This window comes from Carassius auratus, chromosome 20 (assembly GCF_003368295.1).
Source record: "Carassius auratus strain Wakin chromosome 20, ASM336829v1, whole genome shotgun sequence".
NCBI classification, from domain to species: Eukaryota; Metazoa; Chordata; class Actinopteri; order Cypriniformes; family Cyprinidae; genus Carassius; species Carassius auratus.
In genome coordinates this window covers 27,504,298-27,518,363 of record NC_039262.1, presented here as the reverse complement: position 1 = coordinate 27,518,363, position 14,066 = coordinate 27,504,298, and the positions used below count along the sequence as shown (strand labels likewise).

The 14,066-nt window shown below is 41.3% G+C and overlaps 1 protein-coding gene across 15 annotated transcripts in view; it reads left to right on the top strand.

Annotated features, from left to right (window-relative positions):
* Positions 1–14,066, top strand: part of LOC113037695 (protein 4.1-like) — a 75,404-nt gene that overhangs the window by 59,779 nt on the left and 1,559 nt on the right. For 9 of the 15 annotated variants that reach the window (XM_026195019.1, XM_026195017.1, XM_026195013.1 and 6 more), the window contains 6 exons: positions 827–880; positions 2,622–3,149; positions 3,961–4,089; positions 4,424–4,522; positions 4,983–5,063; positions 6,243–6,354. In XM_026195019.1, coding sequence (XP_026050804.1) covers positions 827–880; positions 2,622–3,149; positions 3,961–4,089; positions 4,424–4,522; positions 4,983–5,063; positions 6,243–6,347 — 996 coding nt within the window. In that variant the 3' untranslated portion in view covers positions 6,348–6,354. The remainder of the gene's footprint in view (positions 1–826; positions 881–2,621; positions 3,150–3,960; positions 4,090–4,423; positions 4,523–4,982; positions 5,064–6,242; positions 6,355–14,066) is intronic. The other 6 variants (XM_026195018.1, XM_026195011.1, XM_026195022.1 and 3 more) reach the window with 3 other exon arrangements.

The following is a 14,066-nucleotide window of genomic DNA, read 5'->3' as shown; positions in this document are numbered from 1 at the left end:
TGTGTGTGTGTGTGTGTGTGTGGGGGGGAAATATAGAAATAATGGACTACTGTTCAAATGTCTGGGGTCGGTTTTACTATCAGTGTTGAACGTTGAGTTCTGCTTCACAATATTTTTGTGTAAACTGTGATACTGATATAATTTTTAGAATTCTTTGTTGAATAGCATTTATTTAAAATATATATCTTCTGTAGCGTTATAAATGTCTTAACTGTCACTTTTGATCAATTTAATGCATCCTACATTAATCATAGTATTTGATTTTATATATATATGATGACCTTTTGAACAGTCGTCCATAGATAAATTAATTATTTCTTACACATCTAACAGCAGTTCAGAAATGGACAACAAATTTAACTAAATGTACAACAAAGCCATCAGAATCAAACCGTGGTTATATTGTCATTATATGAATGAGACCTGAGAGCTACAGCTCAGTTTCTACAGACACACACACACACACACACACACACACACAGCAGTCTGTGAATCACACACATGAGAACAGCTCTAGAGGGACTGGTCCTAAACATCCAGTAACAACATCATGAGCAAATCATCACGTCTCTGCCGTCGTCTGTGTGTGTGTGTGTGTGTGTGTGTGTGTGTGTGTGTGTGTGTGTGATGTTTCTGTTCACTAGCATCACTGCTGACTGCCGTCTCAAACCCGTTCACTCTCTTTCCCCCGGCTGTCTGGGGACATCCGATCACTAGCGGTAGTAGAGACACGTGTCTCAATGCATCTCCTGTGATCGGGTCTCGTCCCGTGAAGGACTCCTCTGAGAGCGTGTGTTTGAGTGACTGTGTCTATGATTACCTCCAGGTTCCACAGGAAACGCCTCCCCGTCCCGGGACGGACAGCAGAGACACCAGCAAGGTGGTCATCGTCCTCGCTCAGCCTAACACCTAACATCACCTGAGCAAACACACACCTAACACTGCACACACACATCTCATCCTTTTCCATTGCAGACCTCATGACTCCAGCCCTCTTCTCTCATCTTCACCAGATCGATCATCCGTGTGTTTGTCCATGCATCCATCCATCTCTCAGCTTCTTATGATCCTCTCGTTCTCATTGTGTTGCTTGTTGATTGTGTGTGTGTGGTGTAGCAGTGTTTATGGATGTTTGATTCAGCACAAATGAGAGCAGTGCTGTGATGGACAGATGTACAGTGTGTTCAGTCTGACGCTTACTCAGTAGCGTTATCTTGTTTAAAGAAAAACAGCTAAATGTTTTATTGGTGCAAAGACAAGTATATTCATTTTGTCAAACAGCTGCAACTCCTCTTTGTGGCTTAATTTAGGAGCACCACTAAGTAAATCTTTATCTGTTATATCCCTACTGAATACTGAACAGACATTTAGAAGTTGATTTTAAAATGCAAAGTATTGAAACCAAAAAAGAAGTTCTGCAAACAATTGCATTTTTAATACACCATGGGCCTATCGTGCACCCGGCGCAAAGCAACGCCGGGAAAAAGTTTTGGTCCGACGCAGTTAGCATTTTCGTGTCCAGCGCCACGTCGTTTAATTAGCAAATGCATTTGCACCCATGTGTGTGCCCATGGGCGTGCTGGTCTAAAAAAAGAGTTCAGGCGCATAGCTATATGAGCTGAAAATAGACTGCGCCATACACCAACTCAAACCTGGTCTAAAGTCTAAAGTCAATGGCACAATATTGTTTTGTTATTCAAAGAGTGCGTTGGTAGAAATTGCGCCTCTGGGCAGTCCAAAGTGCATAATGACTTTGCTTATTACACACAGGGGTGCGTCACACAAACATGCCAAATATTAAAAACAAAAGGATTACAGTGTAAAATATTATTATTGTGTAGGCTACATATACAAATGTAATGATAGATAGTCATTGCGTGTATTAGAACTAGGATACCTATTTGCAATTCAGCCTATTACTAGTTATAATGATGAATGAAATTCTACTTCATCCCATGCATTCTTCACCTCGGGAAGCTTTGGTGGATTCCTGCTTGTCCCGTAGATGATCTGCTCGCGCGCTTTAACCTCTTAAAGGGAATGGGAGATGACACTTTGGTTGGTTTATTGAACGTTACGCCCATTGTTCATTAAGAGAATAGGGACAACCCATTCAAAAAATGGGACCATTTTTCTGTCGTTAAAATGTGGATTTGGACACGCCCTGAGTGCACCTGCGCCGTGCATTTTACTTGGGCCAAATACAGACAATACGTCATATAAGTAGTCAAGGGCAAAGACACAGCTGTGGCTATTCGGACAGGGCAAGTGATAGGGATTGTGCACAACTAAAGAAGACATCGACCTCTGCTTTGTGAACCGTGGCGATGTTTCCTCTTGTTTTAGGCACCAGACAAGACCAGGTTTAGTTCTTGTAGACTGTTTTGCTGCTTCTCAAGTGCGCAACACAATGCGTTTTCAAGGTCCACTTAAGTGCACTCATTGAGCAGACTGTACATCTCTCTGTCACAGCCTTGTTTTTATTTGCAATACAGTGACATTGATTTCGACTAAGGTCTGCAGGAAGTTTGTTTCCTTCAGTTTTGTTTCTGTGGTCATGGTTTATGTTTTTTGTTTTTCTCTCCATCCCTCGTGTGTGTTTGTGTGCTTGTCTGGTGTAGAATGCAGAGGTCAAACCTGAAGTGGACGACCAGCCAGAGGTCATAGAGGTTGTGGAAGAGACCGTTGTCATCGAGGAAATCGTTAAAGCCAAACCCAAGAGCCCCGCCCCTGAGGCGTCGATTCCCGTGGAGACGGAGGTCAAGGAGGAGAGGAGTTTATCATCAGACAGCGAGAGTGAAGAGGAGGCAGAGTACCACGCTCAGCCGCCCAGCACAAGCATCTCCATCCAGCAGATCAAAGAAGAGCCTGAGGAGGAACAGGAGGCGGAGCTTACTCAACAAGCCCCGCCCTCTGTGATAGAGTCACAGCCATCTGCAGAAGCAGCTGAGCCCGGCCCTGCGGCGGAGGAAGAGAAAGCAGCAGAGCGTACACACGAGCCACTGCCGACGACGGACGAAGCTCCCAATGGACACGCCCTCCAAGCTGAAGCCCCGCCCACTGCCGAGGAGGAGGAGCCTCACATCGTGAACGGCAGCGCCTCTCGTGTGGAAGCAGAGCACCTGCCGCAGGTTATTTGTTGTTCGGAGGTAATTGACATCCCAAAAGCTGTGACGGCCACTCTTCTCCTCATCTCCTCTTCCATTTCCCGCTCCTTCCTCCTTCCTGGACGAAGATCCTGCTTTATCTGCGCAAGGCTGAAACCTCTCTCTAGCCTGTTTTAAAGGAAGCCATTACTGTATAAATGAAAGCGTCTTAATGTTTGTCTTTCCATCCTCTCGCCTTTAAGTTGAATTTTTTTTTATGCCATCCTACTCATCTACACACACACACACACACACACACACACATATGAACACAGTATTCTGAGTCGCTGCATGCTTGTATCTTGTGCGCTGCATGTCATGTATCGTTGCATGGAGTTTAGTGCTTTATGTTTAATGTAGTGTACTTGATATATTTCTATGAGAAGTGGTTTTACATTTATTCTTCGCTCTGCTGGTAGAGAGAGCAGCAGAAACTTCAGCAATGCCACTCAAACGAGTTAATTGCACGGATAAATGGCGCACATCTTAAATATTGATAGAAATAAAAGCTCAATAAATTGACATCTGATATCATAACCACACATCTCTGTGTGTTTTTGGGCTTTTGCATGTGTGTGTGTCGTCCTGTAAACACTGCCAAAGATCACAGGAACCAAAACTGCACTAATGTACCATCAGACAGATCTTGTTGGCTTTTTTCCAGTTTGTAGGCTGCATGTGTTATACCAAAGACGTGTAGTCTGTAGTGGTGTTTTTTGAGCTGTGTTGCAGTGGTGTGTGTGTGTGTGTGAGACGTCAGACCGCACACCTCCTGTACCTGTGCTTCACACTGACGGTTTCTGTCTCTCTGTAGCCTCCTGTTGTGAAGACTGAGATGGTTACCATCTCAGACACGTTTGCTGCTCAGAAGACGGAGATATCCACTAAGGAGGTCCCCATCGTGCACACGGAAACCAAGACCATCACGTACGAGGCCGCGCAGGTGAGAGGGTCACGTGATCCTGTGAAGAGATCACATATGGCACTGGATCTATAATCACAGTATCTGTCTCACTATGTGTGTGTGTATTCTCTGGTTAAATACATTCCCTCATGAGGTAGCTTTAATGTGGCTCTGAATTGCCATTATCTTGTGGTTTATAGCTCACTACTTTTTCAAAAGAGCGTTGAAATGCTCTGATGCTAAATCCTGTCAAGCTGCTCATAATTTTGACACCTTCACCAGGATTGACTAAAACGATCTGCATCAGTGCAGCATCACGCAGCTGTGTTTCATCAGAGAGTGAGAGTGTTTGTGTTTGATCTGTGATTGACAGCTGGATGGTAATGGAGACGGGGAGCCAGGCGTGCTCATGACTGCTCAAACCATCACCTCTGAATCACTCTGCACCACCACCACCACACACATCACCAAGGTACAGCACACACACACACACACACACACACACCGCTGACTGTGACATTTGGGCTGATGAGAGAGGTTATGAGACGAATGATCCTGTTCAGGATGGAGGATATTAGCTGACAGGTAAGAGTAGGGTTATAGATGCAGAGCAGACAATCTTGAGCTTGAGCAGGTTCCTTTGTATTTTAATATCAGAAGTGAGTTTTATGTATGACCAGTTTTTGCATTTAAGACAACATCAAATCAAAGCCCTATTTACACTGGAAATGTTTGGTGTAGGATTTACTTTGAAAATGTAAATGGGACAAATAATTACAAGGAAACGGTGAGTGATGTTGAATTAGACTGAATTAGTATTTCAATGCAAAAACCTATAAAAACAATCAGAATTGAAAACTTGCAGATGAAGTGCTGTCCTGTTATCTGTTCAGTGCAGTTCACATCATGTCTGTGTCTTTAATGATTGACAGACACTAAAGGGCGGGCAGTCAGAAACTCGCATTGAGAAGCGCATCGTCATCACGGGAGACTCTGACATTGATCACGATCAGGTGAGACGCACACACACACAACTGTCGTCTGTGTACATGTATAAAGCCAGATGCACACTCTGATTCTTGTCTGAGTCTATTTTTAGACATGTCTCAGGTTTCTTTGGTCTGAAACATTTCCACTGGTTTGTCTCATTATTTAGCGTTCTCTTCAACATGGTCTTCTCAGGGTTTGCTAACAGTCAACTAATTCCCTCTATTAGCCCTGATGCTTCTGACTTTATTTAATCTATCTACACATTTGCTTAAACTTGCTTTGGTTTGCGTGACATCAGTGAGGATCTCAGGACACCATCTGATTAGGCTGTAATAAAGTGAAAAAATGTATCGCTGTAAATTCAATTAAACATACACTGATTTTAATTGAATCTACTGAAGCTGTAAGCGATGCTAAAGCAGTGAGTGTGTTTTTATTCTTCACATTAACAGTACAGACAGCAGCAGGTTTATTAGGTGCTGTCACTTTAAGACCGAATGCACTGATCCAGTATATTCACACACATCTGATTTTCTTTTATTTATTTCCACTTAAGACAGAGGAACTGTGTTTATGTGAATGTTGAGTTTTTGACAGTTTAAGTGCAATATTACACTAAATAAATCTCACATGCTATGTTAGTGAAATAGTTTGAAAGTTAACACTGGCATAGAATTAAAGAATGCAGTAAACTTTTGTGATAACTAAAGTCAGTCAGTCTCTCAGTAAAGGCAAATTGTGAAGACAGTTTAATCTAATATCATCATGTTGCCTTACATACAGTCTGAGCTTAACTACAGCTGATCTGTTGTGGTTTTTCTGCGCGTTTATTGAGTATCTCAGTGGGTTGATATTGTAAAGTTGAGAGAGTCACAGACTGTGCAGGTGTGATTGTAGTGTGGAGGAGCTCGTGATGCTCAGCTGCATGACCACAGGTGCTCGTGTCGTATGACGCACACATGCACGCAGCTTCTGATTGGTTAAGAGCCTGCACACAGGTTACCATAGCGATGTGACATTTGCCATCCTCTCAGACTGAGAGCTGTTCACGCAGGTCCCGGCAGCAGTTCTTCACATGCATGTATGTTTCCCATCATCCGTTTGCGTTCAGTTGCTTGTGTATTCATTATTGTGTTTTTTTTTCCGTTAAACCTTTTGTTTGCTTGTGTGTGTTTGTGTTGGTTTGTTTTGGGCGGGCTCAGGCGTTGGCCCAGGCTATAAAGGAGGCCAAAGAGCAGCACCCTGACATGTCTGTCACTCGTGTGGTGGTCCACAAAGAGACGGAGCTGGCCGAGGACGAGGACTGAAGGACAGGTAAGCTCTGACCAGCGGCTCCTCCTGCTCCGGCCTCCTCCTCCTCCTCCACTGAGAGCCTGTCCTTTCTCCCCTTTGGTTTGCTCTTTTTCTTGTTGTCATCTATCCTTTTGTGTTTGTCTCTTTCTTTTCTCTGTCCTGGATCTGCTCAGTTTCTCATGTTAAAGCAGTGTGGATTCACACTCACTTGTGCTGAACTGGACTCTCATTTTAGGGGATCCTCATACACCTTTGGAAAAAACAGAAAAGAAATTACCGTAGTAGTATTATCATATGATTGTTAAATCCCTAACTTTTATTATCCTTTCAGTATTAAACATAGTGGTGTTTTTGTTAATCACTGCTGCTTAATGAAATTATTAGAAAAATATTAGTATTTATTATAGAGAAAGCTGCATGCAGTAATTAAAAAGCCAGTAAGATGAAACTTCTAAGCTTCCTATCACTGTTTATAAGTCCTGTACATTAGGTTTAAATCCATCCAAGGTTAAAAAACATTGTCATTTTGTCAAAATATCATTTTAAAATTACCTCAATTTTCAGAGATCCCCAAACGGTTCACGCAGAGCTGTTCAAAAGATTCAGTTTCCTTAAACCCCACCTTTCGGTAGCATACTGTTTTCTGATTGGCCAACTAACATAGGTTTGATTGGTTGTTCTGCACACACCTCCACGGTAAACAATGCGTTAGCATCTGTTTGGGGTGAATTATGTCTTATTCCTCTCATCGCGAAGCAAACAGTAAAATAAAAAACTTGAACAGTCTGCTTTTTCTTCTGTGTGTGTGTATTCAAGCCGCACGCTTCAGTTTGAATCTGAATAGCGTGTTCAGCGCGGGGGCTTGGTCACATTAGATATAACGAAGGGAGACGTGAAAAACAGACACCGCGTTGTTTTCATATGGATTCATTTATCACAGAATATCTGTTAGCAGCACTTGTTACACTTCATTTTAATGACGTGTTTGTAAATGAAGATCAGCGCAGAGAAAGGCTGCAGACAGCACACATACTGATAAGACGCTCGGGAGAAAACAAACACATAACTTCATAATCATACTTCGCGTTGTGATTCGGAAATGCTCGTTGGTCTAAATAAAGTTGGTAATGAACCCTCTTTTATGGCCAAACGCTTTGAAAATCCCGCTGTACTCACCGAGATTAGAAAAGCAGGCCATGACATTACAATGGTTTTGTAATAGTACACCAATGCATTTGTAGCCTTTTATATCAAAGTTTAAAATGGCCAACATGGATTAAAGAAAATGGATACCATTTGACTTTAAATTCTGCTTCAATTATAAAGAGTCCAGTCTTGTGACTTTTGGCCAAGCCGTTAAGAAGTTAAGAGGAAAAATTGGCGCTGCTCTGAAACACACCAAATTTGGGATCAATATGCTAAAGCACTGAGGATAAAGTGAGGATAAGTAACCAAGTTAATTTTGGTTGTCTTTTTGATGAGCTCTTTTGTCATATTATTTGAAAATGGTTTAACTAATCAACTTGAATTCCATAAATTTATTTCACTGTGGTCTGAAAATTTTCAGATTTATATTTTTGTGAAAATCAGAGCAACAGTCGAGGGGGGAGTTTGAAAAGGTTTTAAAAAGTGATTTTAGCCCTTTTATAAAGAGGTTATTAGTAGGGCTGTGAATCTTTGGCAAGGCTTCGATTCGATTACGATTCATAGGTTTTCGATTCAAGAACGATTTTTCAAATTTAGAACGATTCGATTCACAATTAAATTCGATTCGATTCGATTATAACGATTCGATTCTGCATTCTTGAAGTGCATTCACGGGAGTATTTAAATGCTTCTACTAAATTCTTTAAATGCTTAGTGAGGCGGCAAATTACAGTAGCATTTATGGTTAGAGAACCATAGGTAAAAAAAAAAAACTTTTGTCCATTGTTAAATACTAATTTAATGATGCGACATGGCATACGTAAAAATGTATGTAAGCCAATTTTTAAAAAAAATAGCTTAAAGAGTATTATGTATAAGCTAACATTTTGTCACACCAGGGGTGTAGCCATAATTTCAGAAGTGACAGAAATGTCAAATACAATAATTTTATGTATGTAGCCTGTATAATAATAATAATAATAATAATAATATATTTTATTTATTAATTTTATTATATTTTTACAAGGAATTATCTTCTTTTTAAATTACTTTTAATTAGCTGTAATAAATCAAATACACTGCTGGACAATAATCAATCATTTGTAATCAATATTTTTTTGTAATCAATATTTTTTTCTAATGGCAATTTTATGATTGTTTTATATACTAGGCTACATTCAATTAGCAATTATTAAAATTTTCTGCACAGAATAAGGTAGAAAATATACTTTATAGTTTCTGTACTGTAATAAATGTCAATTAGCACTGCATCATTCATGAATTGTTTGTGGGTTTTTTTAGTTTCATCAGTTCATTCTGCTTTTATTCAGTTTAGCTGCAGATATAGCCTGGGACGTCTATGAGCAAGATCGCTTCTCTTTCAGTGCGAAAACGTCTTCATCTCTATTTAAATTTTCCTCTCCATCAGCGAATGATTCTGAGAGAAAACGCATCAGATGTCTGTTTGCTAATGAAACAAACGCTACTTTCATGCATCTGATTATAAGATGAATCTCGCGCTCTTATTTCAAGGTCGTTGTTAATGCTGTGGTTAATTTTAAAAGTTTCCTTCGTATATTCGGTTCATCCGCATTGTTTAAAAACATTTAGCATTCAATGGATCTGTGCGTATGATTTAGACACTTACATTTCTGCTCCGTCCATGCAATAAATACAGCTGTCAACGGCTCCGGTAACTCCGTCGGTAAGATGCAGAGAGCATTGACAAACTACAGAAAAGTAAAACTACTTCACGTTAGTATTACTGGCCACCAGTGGTGGACAGTAACGGAGTAGCTTTACTTCGTTACTGTACTTAAGTACATTTTTCAAGTATCTGTACTTTACTGGAGTAGTTTTATTTTGAGTAACTTTTACTTTTACTTCACTACATTCCAAAGCATAAGATCGTACTTTTAACTTCACTACATTTCATAAAACATATCGTTACTCCCTATAATATATCACGTGCTCCGACACGCAGAAGCGGTGTCTGATTCATCATGAATGAACTGAGTCTTTTCAAAATAAACTTTACTCAGATCGCGAATCGCACCAAACGATTCGTTTACGAATTAGAATGATCCGATTGCAGCTGTTCTGGAGTCGACCACTCACTGATTCAAATGAACCGTTTAGTGCGAGTCTCCTGAAGTAAGAACCGGGAGATCTTGTGAGCGTGCGTGCGTCTGATGTTGCTAAAAGTAAGTTATTAATGTCGAAATTTAGGATTAATTATTGTAACTGAAAATCATATTTAGGTAAAAATTGTCAGTTGTTTGGGAACTAAATCCGCTGTAAAGAGAGAACTATTTAAGCCCACTGAAATGCTCCAGTGCAAAGCAGACACATCTATCAGCGTCTCCGTGTATTAGGTTAAAAAATAAAATAAAATAACTTTAAACTAACACAGATTAAATAAAATAACTCATGCTTGTCCAAATGCCCGCAACCGTTAATATTAAATGGAGTTATTTTTTACATTCTTTGGTCGAAGTTTTCAGATCGGCAATTCGGAGCCTGTTCGCGACTCCGTTGATTCAGATCGGCACTTCGGAGACTGTTCGCGACTCGGTTGATTCAGATCGGCACTTCGGAGACTGTTCGCGACTCGGTTGATTCAGATCGGCACTTCGGAGCCTGTTCGCGACTCGGTTGATTCAGATCGGCACTTCGGAGCCTGTTCGCGACTCGGTTGATTCAGATCTGCACTTCGGAGCCTGTTCCATAGAGGCCTGTTCGCGACTCGGTTGATTCAGATCGGCACTTCGGAGCCTGTTCGCGACTCGGTTGATTCAGATCGGCACTTCGGAGACTGTTCGCGACTCGGTTGATTCAGATCGGCACTTCGGAGCCTGTTCGCGACTCGGTTGATTCAGATCGGCACTTCGGAGCCTGTTCGCGACTCGGTTGATTCAGATCGGCACTTCGGAGCCTGTTCGCGACTCGGTTGATTCAGATCTGCACTTCGGAGCCTGTTCGCGACTCGGTTGATTCAGATCGGCACTTCGGAGCCTGTTCGCGACTCGGTTGATTCAGAGCGCCGGGAAATTGGAGCATGTTTGAGATTGTTTTAAATTCAGATCTGGACATCGAAGCAAGTTCGACGGTCAAACGGTTAACTGGTGATAAATGAATATTTGGACTTGAGGCTTTTTTTTTTACCTGTCGATTCAGCATGAACATGGACCCACACACAAAGGTGGACACACTCTAGACTTAATCATCAGTAAAGCTCTAAACTTTTCATCCATTGTTATTAAGGACGTTGTTCATAACCGCTCTGAAAATAAGTAGCCTAAATATTGTTAGCTGATGCTAACTGTCTAGCTAACAAGCTTGCTGGTGCTAACTTGAGGTAATTTTATAAATAATGTCCAAATATTTTTATTCAACCACCTATATATATATATATATATATATATATATATATATATATATATATATATATATATATATATATATATATAGATTACATCTGGGGAGAAAAGAAAGGATGTGATGTTCAGAACATGGTTACTACAGTAATTATCAAAGAGGGGAAGAGATGCACCCAGTTTGGACAGGGGTGTTTTTACACCCCAGACAAGTTTTGAGAAGGAAAAAATCATTATGAAAATATAATTATATTTTCCTTAAAATCTTCAGGCCTTATTATCATGTCATATATAACTGTGATGTTCTGTAAAACAACAAACTTTAAAATACTTTGTTCTTACTGGTGAAAATCAGATGGTCATCTCTGTTTTCTCTCAGGTACATCACAGTGTAAGCTTCACAGTGAACATTACTCTCATCAGTGTAGTCCATATCAACAACAAAAATATATCTTCACTCCATATAGTGGTTATTTTGGAAAAAATCACAGGTATTTTGAGCAGTAGGATTATAAAAAAAAAGTGCTAATATAAAATTAAATTAGCCTATATAAAATTGCAAAAATCTATCTTTCAGTACTTTTTTACTTAAGTACATAAAAAATTGAGTACTTTTGTACTTTCACTTGAGTAAAATTGAAAAAGGAGTACTTTTATTTTACTGGAGTAATATTTTATTATACGTATCTGTACTTTTACTCAAGTACTTGATTTGTGTACTTCGTCCACCACTGCTGGCCACGAGTCCTATAGATCACACGTCAGCTGCGTCAGAGATGAACGGAGCGCGTGAAGGACAGATGGAGGCACGATTCACGAACACTCTTCAAGGTCTCCATTTAATTCGTGTGTGTAGTAATTTAATGTGTATACATTTTGAAAGCATTGAATCGCTATAGAAATCGCGATTCATTCGATTCTTAGCATTTTGAATCGATTACTGTCCAAGATCAGCGATTCACGATTCAAAAATCATGTTTCAAGATTGATGCATATGAATCGACAGGGTTTGTAATCGATGCATCGAGAAAACGAGTGAATCGTTACACCCCTAGTTATTAGCTTAAACGTAAGTGCAGATTTGGACAGTTGGTGGCACTAGAGGTTTGAGTTAGAGACTCATCATTTGCTGTGGTTAATGTTCGGATGATTCTCACCAGTTTAATAACCTCATCAGTATCTTTGACTGAGAGTGCCTGGTGTCACTGGGTGTGCAGTGTAGTTGGCGTCTAGATGTGTTGTGTTTTCATGGCACTGAGAGGAAGTGCTTTAGTGCCCATATGAGCGCTGTCACGTCTCCAGCGTGACCTCCACCCCAGCAAACAATGAACTCCTCTGAGAGATTAAAGGCACTCGCAGCGCTGCCGATGCGCTTCCCTCCGGATGTGTCAACAGTGGGCGACTGTGTTGTCTTGGGATTAGAAATCTCACAGGCCAGGATATCTGCAGGATATGTGTTCAGATCTAGAGCCCATCAGATTCAGGTTCATTTCAACATGTCAAAATCAGGAGCTAGAGAGACCAGAGAGCTGGGTTTACGCTGTCATCATCGATAGGAGGTCATGTTGAGTTGAGCACCGCTGCTGAACATGCAAACATTCCCACCTCTCCTCAAACTACAGCTAGATTTGAGTGCACACTGTGTTTGAGCAATAGTCTAAGAAGGGTGAGATCATTAACACAGCAGATGACATGAGTTGTGTCATTGACCTCATTTATTAAAAAAGGGCTCTTCAGCTAACATAAGCATAAGCAAATGTATTCAGCAACAACATATCAAATGTATTATCAGAGAAAAAGTCATGGAAATGATTTGACTGATGTGTTTATGAAATGAATGCCAGCTGTGGGGTAAAGTGTGTCAGGTGCTTTAGGGTAATTATCTTCTAATGATCTGAATATTTCATGTTTTCCTGGCTGCTTTATGAAATACTTTAAGATAATAATTAGCTAATACACTGCTCAAAAGAAATTAAAGGAACACTTTGAAAACGCATCAGATCTCAATGTGGAAAAGTATCATGCTGGATATCTGTAATGTGTTAGGAACGAGAGGATGCCACGTCATTTGATGGAAATGAAAATGATCAACCCACAGAGGGCTGAATTCAAAGACACACAGAAAATCAAAGTGAAAATTGATACAGCAGGCTAGTCCATTTTGCTGAAATTTCATTGCAGCAACTCACAACAACTCAGTAGTTGTATGGCCCCCACGTGCAACACCAGGGCGTGCTCCTAATGAGACGACATTACCCTGGGGTGTTCCTCCCAGATCTGGACCAGGCATCACTGAGCTCCTGGACAGTCTGAGGTGCAGCCTGGGGGCGTCTGATGGACCCAAACATAATCAACAAGGTCATGCGAGCGTGGGGCCCTTCAGTGGTATAAATTCCCTCATCCTCCAGGTGCTGCCTGCATACTCTCGCCACATGAGGCCGGGCATCGAACCCACGACCAACTGCACCAGCGTAGGGTCTGACAATGGGTCCAAGGATTTCATCCCAATACCTAATGTCAGTCATGGTGCCATTGTTTAGCCCAGTGGTTCCCAAGCACGTTCCCCCCAGCACTGCATGTTTTCCATGGCACCTCAATCAAACACACCTGATTCAGATCATCAGCTCATTAGTAGAGACTCCAAGACCTGAATTGGGTGTGTCAGACAAATGAGAGATGCAAAATGTGCAGTATTGGGGAGCCTCCAGGAATGTGATTGGGAACCACTGGTCTAGCCTGATCTAGCCTTCATGGAAATGCCTCCCCAGACCACACTGGTCACAGCAGGATAACATTCTCCACGGCTTCTCCAGACCCTTTCACGTCTGTCACATGTGCTCAGGGTGAACCTGCTCTCACCAGTGACCAGCCAATTCTGCTGTTCAATGGTAAATGCCAATCGAGCTCCATGGTTCCGGGTAGTGAGCACAGGGCCCACTAGAGGACATCGGGCCCTCAGGCCACCCTCATGAAGTCTGTTTCTACTTTGTTTGGTCAGAGACATTGGCCTGTTGAAGGTCATTTTGCAGCGAACCCTGTTCTTCCTTGCAGTTAGCGGTCCTGCGGATGACATCTATGGTCCTGTCCATCTCTCCTGGAAAGACGTCCTGTCTCCTGGTATCTCCTCATGCTCTTGAGACTGTGCTGGGAGACACTTCAAACCTTCTGGCAATGGCACATATTGATGCCATCCTGAAGGAGTTGGACTGC